Source organism: Pelobates fuscus, chromosome 3 (genome assembly GCF_036172605.1).
Source record: "Pelobates fuscus isolate aPelFus1 chromosome 3, aPelFus1.pri, whole genome shotgun sequence".
In the NCBI taxonomy this organism is placed as follows: Eukaryota; Metazoa; Chordata; class Amphibia; order Anura; family Pelobatidae; genus Pelobates; species Pelobates fuscus.
Window position 1 is genome coordinate 193,905,356 of NC_086319.1, and position 22,492 is coordinate 193,927,847.

Here is a 22,492-nt window from a genome sequence, read left to right on the forward strand (position 1 = left end):
CTGCTTGAAGAAGGTGTCTTCCAGAAACTGGCAGTAGGACTGGGAGTTGAGCTTGACTCTATCCTCAACCCGAAAAGGCCCCACAAGCTCATCTTTGATGATACCAGCCCAAACCAGTACTCCACCTCCACCTTGCTGGCGTCTGAGTCGGACTGGAGCTCTCTGCCCTTTACCAATCCAGCCACGGGCCCATCCATCTGGCCCATCAAGACTCACTCTCATTTCATCAGTCCATAAAACCTTAGAAAAATCAGTCTTGAGATATTTCTTGGCCAGTCTTGACGTTTCAGCTTGTGTGTCTTGTTCAGTGGTGGTCGTCTTTCAGCCTTTCTTACCTTGGCCATGTCTCTGAGTATTGCACACCTTGTGCTTTTGGACACTCCAGTGATGTTGCAGCTCTGAAATATGGCCAAACTGGTGGCAAGTGGCATCTTGGCAGCTGCACGCTTGACTTTTCTCAGTTCATGGGCAGTTATTTTGCGCCTTGGTTTTTCCACACACTTCTTGCGACCCTGTTGACTATTTTGAATGAAACGCTTGATTGTTCGATGATCACGCTTCAGAAGCTTTGCAATTTTAAGAGTGCTGCATCCCTCTGCAAGATATCTCACTATTTTTGACTTTTCTGAGCCTGTCAAGTCCTTCTTTTGACCCATTTTGCCAAAGGAAAGGAAGTTGCCTAATAATTATGCACACCTGATATAGGGTGTTGATGTCATTAGACCACACCCCTTCTCATTACAGAGATGCACATCACCTAATATGCTTAATTGGTAGTAGGCTTTCGAGCCTATACAGCTTGGAGTAAGACAACATGCATAAAGAGGATGATGTGGTCAAAATACTAATTTGCCTAATAATTCTGCACTCCCTGTATACAGATATGGTGATTTGATGACAACACCATTGAAAGTCATGCCTGATGTGTATGTTGAGGCTGAATGCTGACAGTTTGGCCGTGCTACAAAAAATACCAGTAACTAAGGAAGGCAGGATGGAGAGATCTACGCTGGTCTAAGACTAGAGAGACAATTAAGGGGGAAGGTAAGGACATCAATGATGGGCTAGGCTGAGAAATACATATACAGAGAATAAGGGAGAAAAGCACCAATCCTTTGCCCTAGAGAAACGTCAAAAGGGTCTGTAGAGAGAGACATCTGAGGGAGCTAAACTGCAAGATACATTTAAGGGGGACAAGAGAGAAAAATAAATTTAATGGAGGAGTTAGGGAGTGAGAAGAGAGTGGGAGAGATTGAATGGGGTTAGGATAAAATAATTGCAAGGAGGGCGTGTAATGAATGACCAGTGGACACTTAAGGAGGTTATATAAAAAGATATGTGATGCAAATCCTATGATTCTCAGCCAACCCTTAAGTATGGTTGGGCATCATGGGGTTTGTACTTTGCAAACATCTAGTGAGCCATCCCTAAAACAGTCTAAGTATCATTACACTTCATCTGACAAGTCATTGCACATACATAGACAAGAACACTGGCTGACACATACTGACACTGCACACATACAATTGACATTGAATATGTATTGACAATACATATCTATTGACATTGCATACACAGGAGCATCAACATGCACACATATTAACAATACGCACATCATTTCAATAAGTAATCCCAACATACTTAAAATGTGCTCATACAGGTACATTGATGTCTATTGACAGGGTGTACACAAAAACACTGATACACTTTGACACTGTATACACAATACAAAATGACAGTGTCAGTGTGCTCAAAGAAACATTTGCATACATTCACAATAGTTATATGTGGCCGCACAGAAACATACCAGTCACCGACAGAAATAACAAAAAAACGTACCTTGCTTGTGGCAGATCACTACCCGACCTCCTTCCACCTCGGTCCCCAACGTGTGCGGCGTTACTAGAGATGCCAGCTGCTGCAGTTCCGATTTTAATAGGGAAATAGTCTTTGCCCATATTAAAGATGGCGCTTACGTGCGTGTGACGTCACGTCATAGACGTGCACACACGTTTTGGGATCAGAGACCTCATACAGCCAATTACAGCTATAAGAGGGTTATTTATTATTATTATTATTATTATGATATTTATAGAGCGCCGTCAAATTCCGCAGCGCTTTACAATGGGTGGACGAACAGACATGTAGTTGTAACCAGACGAGTTGGACACACAGGAACAGAGGGGTTGAGGGCCCTGCTCAATGAGCTTACATGCTAGAGGGAGTGGGGTAAAATGACACAAAAAGGTAAGGATAGTATTAGACTAGTGACAGTTGCAGAAGAGGAATCAGTTGGGAGCTATTAACAGTTTAATTGATACGCTTTTATAAGGAAGTGGGTTTTTAACGATTTTTTGAAGGAGTGGAGACTGGGTGAGCATCTAACAGAGGAGGGAAGCGAGTTCCACAGGAACGGTGCAGCCCTCGGGAAATCTTGAAGGCGAGCATCAGAGGTGGGAGTACGGACAGAAGATAGACGTAAGTCTTCAGCAGATCGTAAGGGCCTAGACGGGACATACTTGTGTATAAGGGAGGATAGATAGGTGGAGCAGCATTATGTAGAGATTTGAAAGCAAGAACCAGGATTTTAAATTAAGCTCCATATTTTATAGGAAGCCAATGTAGGGACTGACAGAAGGGTGAGGCATGGGAGGTGCGGGCGGACAGGAAGATGAGCCTCGCTGCTGCATTCATTATGGACTGTAACGGCGCAAGTTGGGAGCACGTAAGACCACTGAGAAGCGGATTACAGTTGTCAAGGCGAGAAAGGACAGTGAAATGGACCCACACCTTAGTCGCATCTGGCGTTAAGTAGGGGCGGATGCGCGCAATGGTTTTGAGATGGAAATGACAGGATTTGGCGATAGATTGAACATGAGGCTTGAAGGAGAGGTCGGAGTCAAAGAGAACACCTAGGCAGCGAGCCTGCGTGGTGGAGCTGATGGTAGCACCGTTGACTTGGAGGGAGACAGACACAGGAGTAACAACACTTGAGGGAGGAAAGACCAGAATTTCAGTTTTGGTCAAGTTTAGTTTAAGGAAGTGGGCAGCCATCCAGTTAGAAACAGCAGAGAGGCAGTCAGAGACACTAGTCAAGAGGGACAGGAAGAGATCAGGAGAGGACAGGTAGATTTGCGTGCCATCTGCATAGAAATGATATTGGAAGCCAAAGGAGCTAATGAGTTTACCAAGGGAGGCAGTATAGATGGAGAACAGTATGGGACCACGGACTGAACCTTGGGGGACACCAACAGAGAGGAGTTGGGGAGAAGAAGCAGAGCCAGAGAAAGAAACACTGAAAGAGCGCTGGGAGAGGTAGGAGGAGCACCAGGAGAGAGCAATATCTTGTAGACCGATATTGCGGAGGATGAGAAGAAGCTGTTGATGATCAACAGTGTCAAAAGCCTCAGACAGGTCAAGGAAAATTAGGATAGAGTAGTGACCACGAGATTTTGCAGCGAGTAGATCATTTAAATCCAAATTACCTTTTGATCAGTGCCCTGTCGTGGTTTCCCTTTGCTGGTTTCCCGAGAGTGTGTTCGTGATCGTATTATTCTGTTTTTTTAGTTTGGCTTCGTTTTGACTTCCCTGATTTCTGGTATCCTTGACTTTTGGCTTTCCCTCATCATTATGTCCCCTTCTGTACCCCTCACCTCAGCAAGTATTCCGACTATTCTTGGATACGTTAAGTCTGGACATTCTAAAGTCTGGTTAAACGTTATCCTTAGTCCTAGGTGTGATATAATTATGTGTGTTCGGTCAACTAGCAATTCTGACATTATATACATAAACCCTCACAAGCTATATCTTTTTATTTATGACATTAACACTCACACCATTAATAATAATTGTGCCTGTGAGAGATTGACTGTTTAAGTCATAAGTGTCTTTTACAACTGTTAATAATGAAAATGTAAGTGTCTTATTACAACATTAAATAATGAAAATCAATAATGGTAGATGGGTGGACACTCCTACATTTCACGCATGGGGGCAGAAGGCGGGCTGGCTTGTAGTGTGGGGTGAAAATATGTGTAGCCTAGTAGAAATGACCAATATGTACTTCCAAACAGAGGGCTTATAATGAATTAAAGTGAGTTTTAATAAAACATTTTAAATTACACAGGATTTTCCTAAGTGAGTTGTAGTGACTTCAGAACCATTTTGAAAAAAATCACATTAAAATAAAGTAGAAAACATCTGTAAACCTTAAATTGAGCTATTTTTAGCTTCACTATTTTAATCAAAAATTTGCAATTATCAGTTAAAAGTTAACAAGTCATCACAATTCCCCATATAGCGAATAGACTTCCATGTTATTTTACATCAGTCTTCTTTCTCTGACACTGAAGAGGTTACTAGCATTAATGCTGGGATTAGCTCTAGTTTATTTTAATTTATTTTTTTAATCATAGAATCTTTTACCAAAGTGTCTATTCACTAAAACAAAGGGTTTTGATGAGTTGATCAAACTGATCAAGGTGGATGAATAAAAAAAAAAAATCAGCAAATCAGCTAAATGGAGATAAGTTTCTCACTTTTTTTTTACCTAAATCAGTTGGAATATTTGTTCTCCACCCAGATAAATTATACAAATCATCAGCCACATGGTAGAACATAGATTGAATCTTGTTGCTTTTATTATAATTTGAGTTTGTCTTTTAAACGAGGGTTGAATTTTTTCATGAATGTCAAAATGTTCACTGTTAATTCAGCAGGGAATTGGTTAACTCGGTGGGTTTTATAGGAAACACAGAGTCAAAATATTTACTGTTAATTCAGCAGGGAATTGGTTAACTCGGTGGGTTTTATAAGAAACACCTGCTAGTAGGCAGACTCTCTTCAGCTTAATTATGTGTTGCATCCTTGTCATTGTTAAAATATTGAATGATCTTTGGTATCCAATGAACATCTTTCAGGGGAGGAGATTTCCTCCAGAAATCAGTGATCTTTCAAAGGCAACTGGTCCACATTGCAACAGCATTACACACTGAGATTTGAGCAGCATTTTTCAATCCGTACAAACGTCTCTGAGATTTTGCTTGGAATAATCTGAAGATATTGTACTTCTGTAGCTGAGATTTCTTTCATCACTATGTTTATTATATTTATCTTTTATTTTGTATATTTGTATTTCTCTAATCATATTTTTTTCCATCTATAACAACCACTGTGATTTAACCCATCAAATTTCTTTTATTTATTAACTCTTTATCTGTAAGCTTGTTTTCTTGTCTTAAGGCAGTTACTGTCTGTTTGGTTTTTGTTTGTCTTTATCCTGTTTTTAGTTGTTCTATAAAAAAAATTCTCATCATTTTTGCTTTTTTATTATTTTGTCAATACTTTCTTCAAAACCATTTGTTTTCCATGCAATGCTTATTTGGTGGTTTGTAGATGCTAATTAGTATTTTTTTTTCTGAACATTATCTACAGTTCCAAAAGTTTCCTTGTCATTGTTTTTCTTCTTGCAGCTATCTAGATTTCTGTTTTTTATTTCTGTTTTTAGATTTTTTTAGAGACTTCATTTTAACGCCTGATTCATTTCAGTTCCCTGGCAGAATGGAGGACCAACAGAACATTAGTTCTGCCTGGTCAGATCATTTGTTCCCAGACCAATCCATGTCAAAGTACCTTAACAGCACTGAAGAATACCTTGCATACTTGTGTGGGCCAAAACGTAGTCGACTGTCACTCCCCATGACTTTAGTATATACAGCTATTTTTTTAGTGGGAGTCAGTGGGAATCTGCTGGTATGTCTTGTGATCTTAAAGCATCATAACATGAGAACTCCAACAAACTATTACTTGTTCAGTCTTGCTGTTTCTGACCTCTTGGTCCTGCTCCTTGGAATGCCTCTTGAAGTATATGAGATGTGGAGCAACTACCCTTTTCTTTTTGGTGCTTGGGGTTGTTATTTTAAGACTGTCCTATTTGAGACAGTATGTTTTGCTTCAATTTTAAGTGTTACCACCGTAAGTGTGGAGAGATATGTTGCCATAATTCATCCTTTCCAAGCCAAGCTTAAGAGCACTCGAAGAAGGGCACTTAGAATAATTGTCACTCTGTGGATTTTCTCTATTCTTTTTTCAATTCCCAATACAAGCACACATGGGATTCTACTGCAGTATTTTCCAAATGGGAGCCTCGTTCCAGATTCAGCTACATGCACTGTAGTTCAACCCTTATGGATATATAACTGTATTATTCAAGTGACGTCACTGCTCTTCTATGTGCTTCCAATGGCAGTTATAAGTGTCCTCTACTGTTTGATGGGAGTCAAAGTAAGTGTTTAAATATAATTGTTTATATCATGGTATATATTTTCATATTTTATATGCTGTAAGCTTAGCATTGGCAAAAAAAACTATTAGTATCAAATAAACTTTTCATTACACAAATCAGTGCGGTATAAAGGTTTTCACCTAAGTAGGTCCTTTTTCAAAAAAGCTTTTCAAAATTGTTCCTGGACCAAATATAACCCATAAATCCATAAACGTATTTATTTTTTTTACTAGACTGCTCTGTTTCACCTGAACATTGTATATGCTGCAGCCATTCATGGATTCTGCCAGGGCATATTAATTGAGAATGTATACATATATATATATATATATATATGGCTTAAGGATTTTCAAGTAAAATCTAATCTAGAACATTAGTAAACATTAATAAAAATGCTCTCAAAGTGCAGAGGCAAAGATCAGGAACAACAAAATAACACAGTAGTGTTAATAAATACAATAAACAAATATGTATTAATAATTGTAATAGTGGATTAAGGAAAATTGAATAAAAAGCATGATATGGTGGCTACTGTGAACTGCAATTTCTTCTCAAGCTCAACAAGCTGACTGGTTAGGAATCTTCATACGCTTAGTTTACAGCCAGCTGGAATGCCAACGGCTTTCTATTTAAGTTATACATATTATTATAAAGTATGTGAGTGGCATTGATTAAATATATATTGCTGGCAGATTAGAATGTGAAAATAAGTCATGTATTTAAATTAGAACTAAGCAGCATTGAACCCCCATAGACTAGTATACATTTCTATAGAATAATTACTGAACATGCGTTTTTATCTTCACAGGCTTTTCATCTATTGGAAAAAAAAATAATGAGAACCACTCGTTCAAGTTAATAGAAGTGGTCAGCAGGTTCCATTCACTTACATTTACCACTAACGTCTCATTGGGTGCCCTGAATTATTGTGTACTCAAGCTCATGTTCAATTAAGCCAGCTTAGAGGAATTATCCAGTGCCAGGAAAACATATTCATTTTCCTGGCACTACAGGACCCTCTAGTGCCCCTCTACCCAGTGGTGTATCCTGATTTTGTGCTGCCCTAGGCAGGACAAAACTCAGGCGCCCCCCTCCCGCCCGCGCCACCCCCATCCAACCCTTCCCCCCGCCCGCATCACACCCACCCTTCCCCCGCCCCGCCTTCTAAATACACACACACACCTTCACTTACAGATACGCATACACTAGCTAACAGAAATACACACTCGCTAACAGAAACACACACACACACTTACAGACACACTCACTAACAGACACACACTAACAGACACACACTCACTAGCAGATACACACACACTCACACTAACAGACACACACTAACAGACATACATACACACACACTAACAGACATACACACTAACAGACATACACACACACACTAACAGACATACACAGACGCACTAACAGACATACACAGACACACTAACAGACATTCACACACACACACTAACAGACACACACACTGACATACACACTAACAGACATTCACACACACACACTAACAGACATACACACACACACTAACAGACATACACACACACACTAACAGACACACACACACACACACTAACAGACAGACACACACTAACACACACACACACAGACATTCACACACACACACACACACACTAACAGACATACACACATACTCACTCACTCACATATTTAACACATTTTTTTTTTAATTTACGCCCCCCCCAGCCTCCTTACCTTTGGGAATGCTGGGGGGTGGGGGGGTCCTATTTCTCCCTGGTGGTCCAGTGGCTGCTGGGCGGCATTGGTGGGCGGCCGGCAAGGGAGCACTTCCTCTGAGCTGTCTGCTCAGCTCCCTCGCACGTCATATTCCGGCTCCCAGCCTCACTGTGCGGCGCGCGAGGGAGCTGAGCAGACAGCTCAGAGGAAGTGCTCCCTCGCCGGCCGACCGCCAGCGCTGCCCAGCAGATCGCCCGCCCAGACGGCATGTCAGTTAGCCGCAAGGCTAACAAGGCATTTGCCCTGGGCATTTGGGGGCGGCGTTTTTTGCTGCCCCCTGGAAAATGCCGCCCAAGGCAAATGCCTTGTTTGCCTCGCGGCTAATACGCCCCTGCCTCTACCTCCCACCCCCCATCCCAAGTTGCTGAAGGGGTTAAAACCCCTTCATTGACTTACCAGATTCCAGCGCCGATGTCCCAGGGTCAGGCTCCGCCTAGGCTCCTCCCTCGCCAACGTCAGCCGCCGGGGAGACCTAAAGCACATGCACGGCTTTCAGCAGGGGTAGACCTAATGCACATGCGCGGCAATGGCCGCACACACGCATTAGACCTCCCCATAGGAATGCATTATGCAATGCTTTCCTATGGGGATTTCGGCGACGCTGGAGGTCCTCACATAGTGTGAGGACGTCCAGCATTGTTTTAAAACACTTTTCGTGTTCTATGAATACGGAAGTCTCTTCTAGTAGCTGTCTAGAGGACAGCCACTAGAGGAGGACTTAACCCTGCAAGTTAATTATTGCAGTTTATGAAAACTGCAATAATTACACTTGCAGGGTTAAGAGTAGTGGGAGTTGGCACCCACACCACTCCAATGGGCAGAAGTGGTCTGGGTGCCTGGAGTATCCCTTTAATTTCCTGATGAACCAAAAAAAACTGCTTATCTCAGTTTGGTTTGCCCAGTGTCTGAATTGTTCTGAATCACTAATGCAAATTCGACCTTTAGTTTAAATGTGTTTTGCAAAGCTTGTCACCTTTTCTACCTCCTTTTCAGTGTCTGCTCTATCACACCAATTATGTACCTTTACATTGTGCAACTCCAATTTTCCAGAATACCTGTATTTTTTGTTTTGTGTGCCCATTTCTAATCTCTTAAAAGCTTTTCTATCTTAACAAAGGATTATTTTATGTAATTTCTTCCACTTTTGTGCTCTGCATATATATCTCAACAAAATAATTGCTGTTGGTGGGAGATAATAGTTATCATTATGGTAACAAATAGATTTAATAAAGAACACACAAAAGGCATAGAACTAATTATGGACAATTCTGTCATCACAATCTGTGTACTAAATACCATATTTATGTCACAAATGTTAAATTCATTAAAGGGACACTATAGTTACCAGAACAACTACAGCTTAATGTAGTTGTTCTGGTAAGTACAATCATTGCCTTCGGGCATTTTTATGCAAACACTACCTTTTCAGAGATACAATGCATCTCTATTAGGAGGTGCTGATTGTCCAAAACGGTGTTTGGCCCTGCTCCTTGCAGATTTCAGCCAATCCAATGCTTTCCCCGTTTTTAGTTCCAGGCGATTGCTGGCAAACACCGCTGTTCGTGCGGTAAGATGGCCGCAACCACGTGTAAAGTCCCGAAATGGCGGCCACCTATGCTTAACACAAAGGATTCGTGCTGAACCATGCGAACGGCTGAAATAGAGCTGGGAGGTAAAATGTCACTTAATTGCACACCAAGGTGGTCCGGTGTTCGGTGATTTGAGTTCATTCTTGGGTAATAGTAATTCACATGTAACAAGCAATTCGGTCCTTTGTATGTCCAGCTGTATTATTATTAAGAGTGTCCAGGCAGAATTCATAGTTCCGTCACAAAGGGCTTTTGTACGATGATGGCATAGACAAGCTATGGTCCTTAAAGTGTTAATAGCTATGCACATAATTTACTTAAATACCTTAATTTTCTATAGTAATAACTTTACTTTGGAATCAGTTGCAAAGTCAGATAAATAACCTGTTAGTGACCACCATTCATAGAAATTTCAGAGATTTTAAAGAAGAGATAAGAACTATATTAGACATAACATAATAGTAAAAAACATCAACTGCTATGAAAAAAAGATTGCTTGAGCATGTCCACCCACTCTAATATTCTGGAGAATATTTGCTGAACTGGTGACTCCCTTATCACTTCCCAAAGTCAATTTGTGTTTTAGTCATATGCATAATTAATTCAAAGATGTGATCATATGTTGTAATTCACCATTTCACAAATATTTTGGGGGGGGCAATTCAGAACTGCTATTCTGTTTAACACTCATTACTTGGACTTATCACTAATACATTTTTCCACCTAAACGTTAATGCCATACATTACACCATCCTTAGTTTATTGGTTCTTCCTATTGGCTACTTCTAAATTTAGAAATGAAATAATTAGAAACATAATTAACACTCATTCTTATAAACCCATAAAATTAGGTTTTTAAAGATGACTGCCAGGGGCGCCATCAGGGAGTACAGCCAGGAGAGCTGTATGGGGCCTATGGCCCTATATCCACAATGCAAATATAGCAAGGATAACTCTCCCTCTCTCTCTCTCTTTATATATATATATATATATATATATATATATATATATTCATATCTGAGGGCCAATGAACACTGTCCTCTTGTGAGAGTTGCAGTGGCTTACCATAGCAATGCTCCATGCCGGGCCCATGAAAAAGGAAAGGCTGACAGTGGAAGATGGAGTCTGCTGGGCCCCCTCGTCACCACACATGCTGGACCACCAAGGAATCTGGGAGTAAGCTTGATTTTATGTCAAGACACGGAGGCTTATATTGCTTAACCCTTTCTTTACTGTCCACCAATAGCAGCAAAGAATACAAACAGTAAGAAAAAAATGGTATACATAGCGATAAGCCACTCCCATACCAAGTCCCAGTATAATAGTCAGCACCTCCCATAATTTTTCCTATTTCTTTGCTGCTCCACACAAGATAAGTACAACAAATTTTACTCTTACCAATAGCTGTTTTTTCACATTACCTTTATCTGTTTTGATTACTTATTATTTAGTAATTGCTTCTTATTATTATCTTGTTATTATTAATTCTGTTTTGTATCATATTAAGTTAAATTATTTTACCTTTGAGTCCAGGGTTCCACACCTATCTTTGGGGCATTCTTACATGTATTTCTCCTCTCCCTTGAGCTTCACTTTATTGCTCCTATTTTCATATCCTTTATCTTCTTATTTTTTCCTTATTTTCTAAGCTTTTTTTTGTCTCTCCCCCTTCTCCTTGACTGTTGGGTGCCAATTTGCACCTGTTTCCTCACTACTGTTCAGCTTTTTTCATGTCTGAGTTAAGCCCTTTCGGCTAAACTCACCACGAATCTGTGCTGTTCGTTAGTTTGACCGGGATATAGTACCATTCGACTATTTTGCTGCGTTTGAGTGTTTTTGCCGCAAATGGTTTTTTGTTCGGCTGTTTTGCCGTGTACTGACCATTCATCAGTTTATTCCTAGGAATTAGTCCTGTTTCGCCAAATCGGTTCACGAATTGGACACGTTCACAGGATTTTTTGCCGCGAATCTCACGAGACCGGCGGCAGCCATTTTCTAACCTTCCGTCCTTCTGGCTCTGTGTTAACTTGTGTCTCTCCCTTTCTGCCGGTGGCTCTCGAAGTGACTCCCCCGCTACTACAGACTCCACTCTCAAGGATCTATCTGGAGAACCCATGTTTAACACGGATGACCTCCATCATTCAAAGTCGGCTGAATGGCTCCCCAGCGGACCACATGGCACGTTACCTAGAAAACTTGGTACAGTGCCCCCTCAGTAAGGCAGTCCGGAGTAAGCTCAGGGCTGAATGCCCAGGGCCTTTGGTGCCTAATAAAGTCTGTGAGACCCCAGTAGTTGACCCCAACATGACCCAATTCCTCTCTAAATTGGGGTGGAAGACTCGCAAGGGTCTGGACTCGGCACTTAAATCGTGCCAAGATAAACATTTGGACATATTTGGTCCCTTGGCAAAATTGTTCGACCTGGCAGAAGATGCCAGAGCTGGGAACAGGCAGGTTGACCCAGAATAACTCTGTGGCTGGGTACAGACAGCAATGTGCATTGCGGGCAGTGTTAACACCTCCCTGTCCGTAGAACGGCGTAAAGCCATTCTCTTTAAAATAGAGTCAAAATTGGCCAATCTCACCAAGGCAGGCAAGGACGCCCAGGGTCTCTTGTTTGGGGACTCTTTTATAAAGGACCTGGGGTATTTTGTTGGAGCTTTTACAGCCCTGGATAAAGCACAATCCCAGAGGTTATTTCAAGGGCTAGTCTCTACCAGGGCTGGCAGATTCAGGGGTCGTCTGTCCGGCTGTTCTAACTACAACTCCCGTGGCTCGGGACAAGACTCCTACACACAGCAACCCCCCTATCAGGAGGAGAGAAACCTCCCTTCCCTTCTCGCGAAGGGCCATGGCGATCCAGAGGCTTCAGAGGGAACTCCAGTTCCAGACGCCCTTATGGTAAGCTTACATCTACCTCATGTTTCTTCCCATGTTTGTGTAGGGGGCAGAAAAAAATCATTTTTTCCACACTTGGTCAGCCATCACCTCCGATGCTTGGATTCTGGCCACTGTTCGGGGTTTCCACATAGAATTGGTCGACACTCTTTGTCACATCCCCTCTCCTCACCCAATCTCGTTCTCCGTGAGCGACTGCGTCTTGATAGATGTGGAATTGTCGACCCCACCGGGGTCCTCAGCAACATTTTCCTGGTGGAAAAGAAGGGCGGACAGATGCGCCCAGTTATCAATCTCCATCCCCTCAATGCCTTGGTGCGCTACTGCCACTTCAAAATGGAGGGCATCCACCTTCTGCGGGACTTACTCCTTCACGATGACTAGATGGCGAAACTGGTTCTGAAGGATGCGTACTTGATGGTCCCAGTGGGCGACACGTCCAGGGACTTATTACGTTTCCAATGGAAGGGCTACACCTGTCGCTTTACATGTCTTCCTTTTGGACGCTCGTCGGCACCTTTGTGCTTCACAAAGTTGATGCGCCCGGCCATGGCTTGGGTTGTGCAGTCGAGGAGTTCAAATAATTGTCTACTTGGACGACATCCTGATCAAGGCACAGGATCGCTCCGTCCTCCTGCGCCACCTGCAGTGGACGATAGACCTCCTCTCTTGCCTGGATTTCCTCCTCAACTGGGAGAGGTCCTGCCTGTCTCCTTCGTGATGCATGGAGTTCCTCGGTTTCACCGTAGACTGCGGAGCGGAGTCACTGAGCCTTCCTTCGTCCAAGAATCGGACCATCCACAATGAGTTAAACCGCGCACTGGCGCACCCGCAGAAACCACTATGCCATCTGGCAAGAATCATTGGTGCCTGAAGATTGCACACCTCCGCAACGGAGCATCCTATGCGGACATGATCTCTGTGGACACAGAGAAACAAGACGGATTGACCTGGTGGATCCACAACCTCTCGGCTTGGAATGGCAAGGCCATCTTCGGTTCCCAACCGGACTTTACAGTGGATTCGGACACAAGTCTCCACGGTTCGGGTGCCCACTGCAACAATATGACTACTGGAGAACGTTGGTCAGAAGACAAATCCCGACTCCACATCAACGCTCTGGAACTCCTGGCTGGCTCCTTTGCAATCCGGAGTTTTGCAAATGGGACTACCAGTGCATGCATCCAGCTGCGCATGGACAACGTCTCAGTGGTCCGTTATGTCAATCACATGGTCGGCACACAGTCAGCAGTTCTGACCCACCTGTGCAAAGGACTTTTGGGCATATTGCTTGGCCAGGGATCTGGTGGTCCAGGTGGAATACTTCCACAGCAGTCCCGAGACTCCACAACATGCATGCAGACTGGAGTACATGCTATCTGTCAGATAGCAGCGACTGGAGATTGGATGTAGCTGTGTTCTCGTTATCTCGTCTCTCTGGGATCATTTTGCCCATGACCTCTTTGCATCCCGGCTCAATACCCAGTTACCACGGTTCTACAGCTGGTGCCCGGACCTGGCTGCAGAGGCAGTGGACGCCTTCTTCAAGACTGGACCGGCTCGCTCAACTTATGCCTTCCTTCCGTTTGCCATGATCCCTCTGGTCCTTCGCCGCCAACTGACGAACTGATTCTGCTGACCCTGGAACTGGCAGTGGATGTGCCCAGGCTGTTGCCATCTTACCCAGACCTTCTTCTGGATCCATCGGGCCAGTGAAACCCTCTCCTGCTGGACGGGTAGTTGCTGCTGCGTGGAGCATTCCGGTGTTCCTGGGAAGTACAGGGGGTTTCAGACTTCCCAACTCAACACCTCCTGGCGGACACATGTGCTAGACGATCATATGGGACTGGTTGGAGAGCTTGAGCTGGCTGGTGCCTTGCTCAGAACATGGAATCCGTTTTTGCCCCTGTGACTGCGATCCTTTAATTCCTCACCTCGTTTTTCGAGGCTGGTCGTGCATATCTCACAATTAACTTGTACAGATCATCCATTTCCTTGGCTCATCAGAGCTGTGCCGTTTGCTTTGGGGCTCACGACTGTCACGCCCTGCTAGGCCTCGATACTCTTCTACTTGGGATGTCCCCTGCGTGTTGTCTCTCTTTAATTCCTGGCCTCCTAACTCGGACCTCTCCTTACGACAATTGTTAGCCAAATTGTTCTCTCTCTTTTGCCTCATTTCATGCAAACGAGTTTCGGATGTTCGTGCCCTGGACTACAATGTTCGGTCTTTCACCCCAGACGGGGTGACCTTTAACATCTCCTGACGCACTAAGACGGCTATTCGGTCGGTATGGTATCTGAGTTTTCCAGCTGCTCCGGCATTGTGTCCAGTGGCTTGTTTGCGTGAGTATGAGCTTCGGACGAGTGCACATCGTTCAGTATTGTCTCCACAACTTTTTCCCTTGGTTTGTCATCCCTGTGTCCGGTACTACCCAGGCTTGCTGGGTGAAATGGGTGTTGTCGGAGGCTGGTGTGGATACGTCCATCTTTAGCACCCATTCCTCCCGAGGGGCATCAGCCATGTAGTTTCGGGGGCACGTCTGGAAGACTTGATGAGGATGGCGGATTGGTCCCGTGAGTCCACATTTCGTGAATTTTATTTTCGACCAGTCCCTCACGTTTTTTCATCGGTCGTTGGTCAGCTTTAAACTTGCAATATGAGCCTCTGTGCCTTGGCATAAAATTAGATGATTTTGCTATTTCATGACGAAAAGTCATGATTTTATGAAAGACACATAGGCGAGTATTGTCCCACCCTTCTATGTTTATCTTACTTGATTCTCCCTCCCTGTTGACTTTTCTCTCTCATATAAGGATTCCAGGGTGTGGTAGGTATGTGTGGTGCGCACTGTGTTTATTTAACCATTTATGTTCACATGTGGCCTGGTTGTGTTTTATGTTCTTGTCATGAGGTTTTTTGCTATGTGGGTACTGTGCCCTATCTATGGATATGATGTTTCTCGGCATGCGCACTTTGGTTCAAGTATCAATTTAACCGTTGGGCTCCTGTTTTTTGTGTTTTCACAGGTTGATTCGGTGCTGGTTGAGGGTCCTCACTGCTTCCCGCCAAAATTGAACTCTACTCTACATTGGCAATTTCTTATTCTGTGATGGATTGGTCCCAGTTTGTTTATTTGTTCCTGGTTGGATTCCCACTGGATTTCAAGACAGTTGTTCTACTGCTGTTGGACTGATTCATCGGTTCCTGTTGTTTGAAAGAGGAAATATGATGGGATGTGCTGACTATTATACTGGGACTTGGTATGGAAGTGGCCTATTGCTATGTATACCAATTTTTCTTACTGTTTGTATTATTTGCTCCTATTGGTGGACAGTAAAGAAAGGGTTAAGCAATGTGAGCCTACGTGTCTTTCATAAAATTATGACTTTTCGTCATGAAATAGCAAAATCATGTAATTATAACGTTTAAAAAACTGCTGAAACGTCCAAAGCCCCTTTTCTACTCCAAACACATTCTGCATCCACTACACAATCACACTGCATCCACAACACACACTGCATCCACTACACAAGCACACTACAGTACATCTACACACACTGCATCTACTACATACACTGACTCCATTACACACACACTGCATACACTTAAAAAGCTGTAAAAAATCCACGTGTGATTCGTCACTATGAAACCTATGTGTACATTTTTGCAGTGCACATTTAAATCCTATTGCAGTTTTCATTGCATTTTGCTCTCAACCACTTAAGTATGGATATTAACCTAGATGAATCATAATATTAACTTGTGACAATATTGTTTTAATTTGATTCATGAAAAGACATTGTATTCAGGTGACAGTACCATTTAAAAAAAATAGTTTAGCACTATTCTAATGCTCTTAATTACAAACAGAAGCATGACGCTTGTATTTTTTGTACATCTTGTTTTTTTTACAAATATTTTCTTACTTGTTCAACTGCTAATAGTATAAGGATATCCTGTCAATATAATAGAATTCTACCTCTCCTAGCTGTTTATCTGGAATCTACTGTTTGCATTGCTCTGTGTATGCGTGTGTGCACTTAGACTTGCACTTTCTCCAATTCCTTGCAAGATGTTCTTATTTCTGAAAATCTCTGTTATCCTATAATTCAGTAAATGCTTTGTAAATCACAGAACAGGTGTATAAAATGGCTCTTAAACAGCTGATGGAGAGAGCTGCCTTTTACATTACACTGTGCTTAATAAGCCGAGATCATTTGGTGAATGGTTGGCTGTAAAACAGCCATTTTACTAGCATTAGTAGGAATACTGGCAGTCTTTGGGCTGTAAATCTGTTGTTTTTCATTAGGAGGAAAAGAACTGTGTGTTAACTATTGACATCAATTTATACAGTTATTCATTTGAAATCACATTCAATTTGTATTTTTGCATGAGTTTATGACTATTGCTCTATTTGTTTAAATAATACTACTAATAAAGCCCGCTCTCAACAGATTATTTTCATTCTCTTAATTATCCCTTTTCATTAGAATTTTGTTTTCCTTTAGTTCGACTCTCTTCAAAATTTTAAAGAAGTGTTTTATAGGTACTACACTGTCTGTTATTGATGTATTAATTTAACCCTCTTTAGCAGTCCAATCTCTACTTTCCCCCATTTACCTCATTAAAGTGATCATCTTGCTTTCATGTTTCCAATCAATACATTCCCCTACCCACTCCGAGCAGTTGTTCTTCAGTTGTATTCATTATTATCCTCTGACTGGCATAGTTTGTATATTTGTAAGCCACTTGGATCAAAACCCTCACATAAACATTTGTAAATTATTTGTTCAGTTAATAGTGTGACAGCCCAATAATGAAAGTAAGGTGCTTAAAAGTCTTTAAAAACAGTTCAGTATATCATAAAATACATTAGTATATTATTGATCTAGTGTTTAGATATTAAACGGCACAGGATTAACAGAAGCAAGTATTGAGATATTTAGTATTCCATGTAAATTCATGTTTAGAGCAGTGATGAATTATCATCCGATGATAACTGACAGTGCTTCTCAGCTGTGCTGACACATATTGATTAGACTTTAGTCTTTTACACTTATATGCCTAATCAGCAAGCTAAGTCTGATGATGATTCAGTATACATTATTGTTGGAGACTGACAAAAAGACTTCTGCCAATATGGAATATGCATTAATTTATCTTTTCATGCCCTCTAATTAATATGATTCAAGAGCTTGGGATATTTGCCGAAAGAATTGTTAATATCGACATATTTGTCCTGAGGTTACAGTATAAGAGCAACTGTACTTGTCATTTCCTCCTGCTCCCTGGACTTCAGCAGAAGTTGGTCCATCACCATAAACCATCTAATTTATTATTATTTTTCCCCTCTTCTTTTCTTTCTTTTGATTCAGTTCTGTCATAGCTTAAAGGAATACTATAGGGTCAGGAACACAAATGTATCCCTGACTCTATTGTGTTAGAAACACTATAGAGTCAGGAATACATTTGTGTTCCTGATCCTATAGTATCTAGCCCCCTTACCGCCCCTAAATATAGCAACATTTTCCTTTATTCCAATCTCCTGCTGCTGACTCTGCCATGATCTGCCTGCTTGGCTGACATAATCAGAAGTGTTGATCTGAGCCAATCACAATGCTTTCCCTTAGGAAAGCATTGACTGAGACCGTCAAGAGGCAGATCAGGGGCAGATCCAGCATGAGCAAAACACAGTCCTGGCCAATCCGTATCTTCTCATAGAGATGTATTGAAACAATCAGGAAAGTTCAGTGTCTCCATGCAGAGGTTGGAGACACTGAATGTCAGTGCTACACGCTGTGCAGCAATGCCCCAGGAAGCACCTCTAGTAGCCATATGAGGAGTAGACAGTGACAATACCTCTAGGCTGTAATGTTTCTCTGAAAAGACAGTGTTTAATGCAAAAAGCCTGAAGGGAATGATTATACTCACCAGAACAACAATAAGCTGTAGTTGTCCTGGTGACTATAGTGTCCCTTTAATTCCTGGCCAGGGCCTTAAATATTTGGAGCTAGGGAGCACGCGCAGAAGTTAGTGTTCCTTTTCAATAGTTGCTATAGGGATCAAGCTGAGAGTTAGGTAAATCTGCCTACTGGACCTGAGTTTATCAGTTGGCAGTTGGTGTTTATTATAAGATAATTGAATGTTTTGTTCAATTGGCCTATACTGTTTTTTATAATAAAACTACAAATGTGGTAAAAAATAATAAAGCTGTAGCAATGCTCTCCTCACTAGATCTGTTTCTGTGTCCATTTATTTTAGCTGGGATGTTTGGAGGTTAGGGGATATATTTGAATAGATAATGACAGCTAATAAAAAGCCAAGAGTAACACAGTAACTCGTGTAAGTGTGATTTATGGGCCCCCAGAACAAATAGAATAGTTGAGGAAATAGCTAAAATGACAATGAAGGGGGAAGTTATCATCATGGGTTACTTTAATCTTCCTGATGTGAACTGGAAAACCAAAACAGCTGATTGTGCCAGGAGCACACATTTCCTAAACTCCCTACTTGGATTGTCTCTATAAGAACAGTGACTGAGTCATACCACATAAAAACAAAAGTTTTAGAATTTAGAAAAACAGACTTTTCTAAAATTAGGATACGTGTAAAGGAGTCATAATCAGACTTTTTTCAAGGGAGTCAGAGAGAAATGGGATTTTTAAAAAGTTGCACTGCTGAAGGCAACAGACAATTGCATTAGGCTTGTCAGTAAAAGCAAAAAAGAAATCACTGTCATTCTCCGCGTCATACTCCGCAGATGTGGCCAAAATAGTAAAAAACTAAAAGTTAGCAATTTGTAATTATTAAAAAAAAAAAACAGAGTGAAGAAGATAGACAGAGCTATAAAATGTAATGGATTGCGTTTGGAGATAATCTCGGATCGGGGTACTCAGTTCACCGCGGAAGATACCTAACACCTCTGGAAATTCTGTGGCATTATGGAGGTACAACAACTGTTAAGAGAGAAGAGAGACACCTTCTCTAATGTGATACACTCCTCTGGCCAGACACCAGGTAAGCTCTCAATGCGCCAGACCCCAGACCACATCCCTGAGGCGGTACGGGAGAATATACGCGAGGAGATCCACGAGACTGATTGAACAGTCGGACAGCCCCTGGGCCTCTCCAGTAGTCCTCGTACCCAAGCAGGACGGTACGACGCGCTTCTGCGTAGACTACCGGAGGTTAAACGAAAAGACAGTGTCCGATGCCTATCCTATGCCAAGGATAGATGAACTGCTAGACCGGATGGCCAGGGGCCAATACCTCACAACAATTGATCTCTGTAAGGGGTATTGGCAGATACCCATAGCCCCGGACGCTATCCCTAAGTCAGCTTTTGTCACCCCATTCGGCTTATACCAATTTAAGGTAATGCTGTTTGGGATGAAAAACGCTCCAGCTACCTTTCAAATGATGGTGGACTGGCTCCTAGATGGGTTCCAGGACTATACCTGCGCATACTTAGATGACATAGTCATCTTTAGCGATACCTGGCAAGAGCACCTGGCCCATATAGAAGCAACAAACGTTTTCTCGTTCACACAGACTTTTCTATGTTTGGATTGGGGGCAGTACTGAGCCAAGTCGGAGCCGATGGCGGAGAACATCCAGTGGTTTACATCAGTCAGAAACTGTTACCCAGAGAAGTATGCTACGCCGCCATCGAGAAGGAATGCCTGGCTGTGGTGTTGGCCCTGAAAAGGTTACAACCCTATTTGTATGGACAGCCCTTTTTTTTGCTCACGGATCACAACCCGTTGGTCTGGTTAAACCAGGTGGCTGGGGACAACGCCCGGCTGCTGTGTTGGAGTTTGGCGCTGCAGCCATTTGACTTCAACATCCAGTACCGCCCAGGAAAACAAAACGGAAACGCTGACGGGTAATCTAGACAAACTGACTTGGAAAAATGATCTGTGAGCAACCCCAGACATCCCCAAGCCGATCCATGATGGATCAGACTGTGTATGCCGGCTTGTGGGCAAGGGGGAGCAGTGTAGCGGATTGCGTTTGGCTACTATCCACCATCCTTAATTTTGGCTGTCCATAACTTTTATTGTTACAACATTATGTTAAATTTCCTGTGGTTCGTTACTTTTAAGACAAGAAGTAACCAGGGAGCTGCTGAAGCATTTGTCTGGTTGTTCGGTAGGAACCCAATTGCCAACATGTTAAATATCTCCGTTCGACAAACAAACAAACTACTGAACAACCAAACCACCACGGAGAGGAACATGGCTCTAATTGACCCCCCCATCGTTATTCATACCATCCTGACTGAAAATTATACGAACGCACTGTGTATTCCCTGGGTGGGCACCGTTCGACATGCAAACACGTGGTGGTGGCCATCTTGCCAATACGAACGCAACAGCGGTGTTTGGTTGTCGAGTGTCTGGAACCCAAATCGGACACTCGACCATGCGAACACTGCGGTGACCTCCATACCTCCACCCGTTCGTGGGAAAACACATGAACGGCACGGCGTTCGGTAAAAGATACCCACGAACAAGGGGATTCATATGAACCCAGGCAGAGTCCATTGTATTGACTATTTTTGTGTTTTTCACCTCACGAACGGAGACCGACCGCAAGGCCAAAACACATGGAACTCTTTTTGGCTACTGCCTCGTGTGCGGTCGGTAAAACGAAGACCTCCAAGAAATTCCCGAACCCCTGATCCACTCTGGGTGATTTTTGAGTATGTTGCTCACCTAGATCAGGGCTATCAAGAGATATGTAATTTAGGGGTGTATGTCATAATCTTGGCGTACATCCAGAAAACAGGGAAAAATGTGTGTTTCAAATGTACAGTTAATTGTGTTATCTCTTAGGCTAAGGGGAGGGAATGTGTGGGCTGTAACCAGTTTGTGATTGGAGAATGTATAATTTTCTGTGGGTGTCTACCTTGCATGGGAGAGTTGCATAAAAGCAGGGTATGTGGCATTAAACATCAGTTCTGCTCCTGATACTGTGTGTCGTCCAGTTATCGCGAAACGCGCGTTGGGCTTTCTTTGCAGTCTTGTTGCTTTTACCAGACCTCTAGTTGACCCTTAATGTGTCACAGCTATGCTGGGGAGATCGTTTCTGGCTATGTACTGCTGGGGGTTTTTCTGAGTATTTAGTTTGAAGTTTTTAGTAGGTTGATCTATACAGCTTCTGTGCATCTGGATCTGTGTTACATTGATTCCTACTTACCATTTCCTTCTCAAACTATACAATCTCACCTATCCTTTCGATTTCCACCCTATGCTAGTGACTATGTATTTTCTGACCTTGTATAAGGTTCAATGAGTATTGCAATTATAACTTTGGACACTTATTTGCTCCTAGTTTAATTGCCACAGTAGATAGCATTCTGTATTGTTATCATCACCCTTAGCACTGACTCTTTATAATGTTTATACTGCTACATCTAGGAGTGATTAATACATACTATCTTTATCTCATAACCTTGCATTTCAAGGCAAGATTCATTTACGGGTCCTTAGGCTTTATATACTGTATACTGTATATATTCCTTATTTGTATATTTCTAATAAAATTTATTTATTTTCTATAGACGTTTTGATTTGGGGGTGGCTTTGAAGGAGAGCTGCCTGTTTGTATACGAGGGGGGCTCTCTCTCATTTTCTGTTTTTCTGTATATTATATGCTTTATGCAGGGTTATGCCCTTGTTGCCACCCCTAGAACCCGATTTTTTCTGTACTCCCTATTAGGTTTTCTATTTAGGGAGTACCATTATTCACTCCTATGTCCTTTGCAGATTTTTTGTCAGCATTCAAACGCACATTTGATCATCCCGGTAGGGTTGCCTCTGCTGGCAAAGCTCTGCTTAGGATTCGACAGGGTAACAGATCTGTAGCGGATTATACTATTGAATTCCGTACTTTAGCAGCTGAAGTGGTTTGGAATAACGACGCCCTCGTAACAGCCTTTCAGGA

The 22,492-nt window shown here is 42.4% G+C and overlaps 1 protein-coding gene across 1 annotated transcript in view; it reads left to right on the top strand.

Moving 5' to 3' along the window:
* The first annotated feature begins 5,442 nt into the window (after nucleotides 1-5,442).
* NMUR2 (neuromedin U receptor 2) overlaps nucleotides 5,443-22,492 on the top strand; it is a 67,538-nt gene continuing 50,488 nt past the window's right edge. The window contains exon 1 of the mRNA XM_063445396.1: nucleotides 5,443-6,282. Within this exon, the coding sequence (XP_063301466.1) occupies nucleotides 5,560-6,282 (723 nt within the window). The 5' untranslated portion in view covers nucleotides 5,443-5,559. The remainder of the gene's footprint in view (nucleotides 6,283-22,492) is intronic.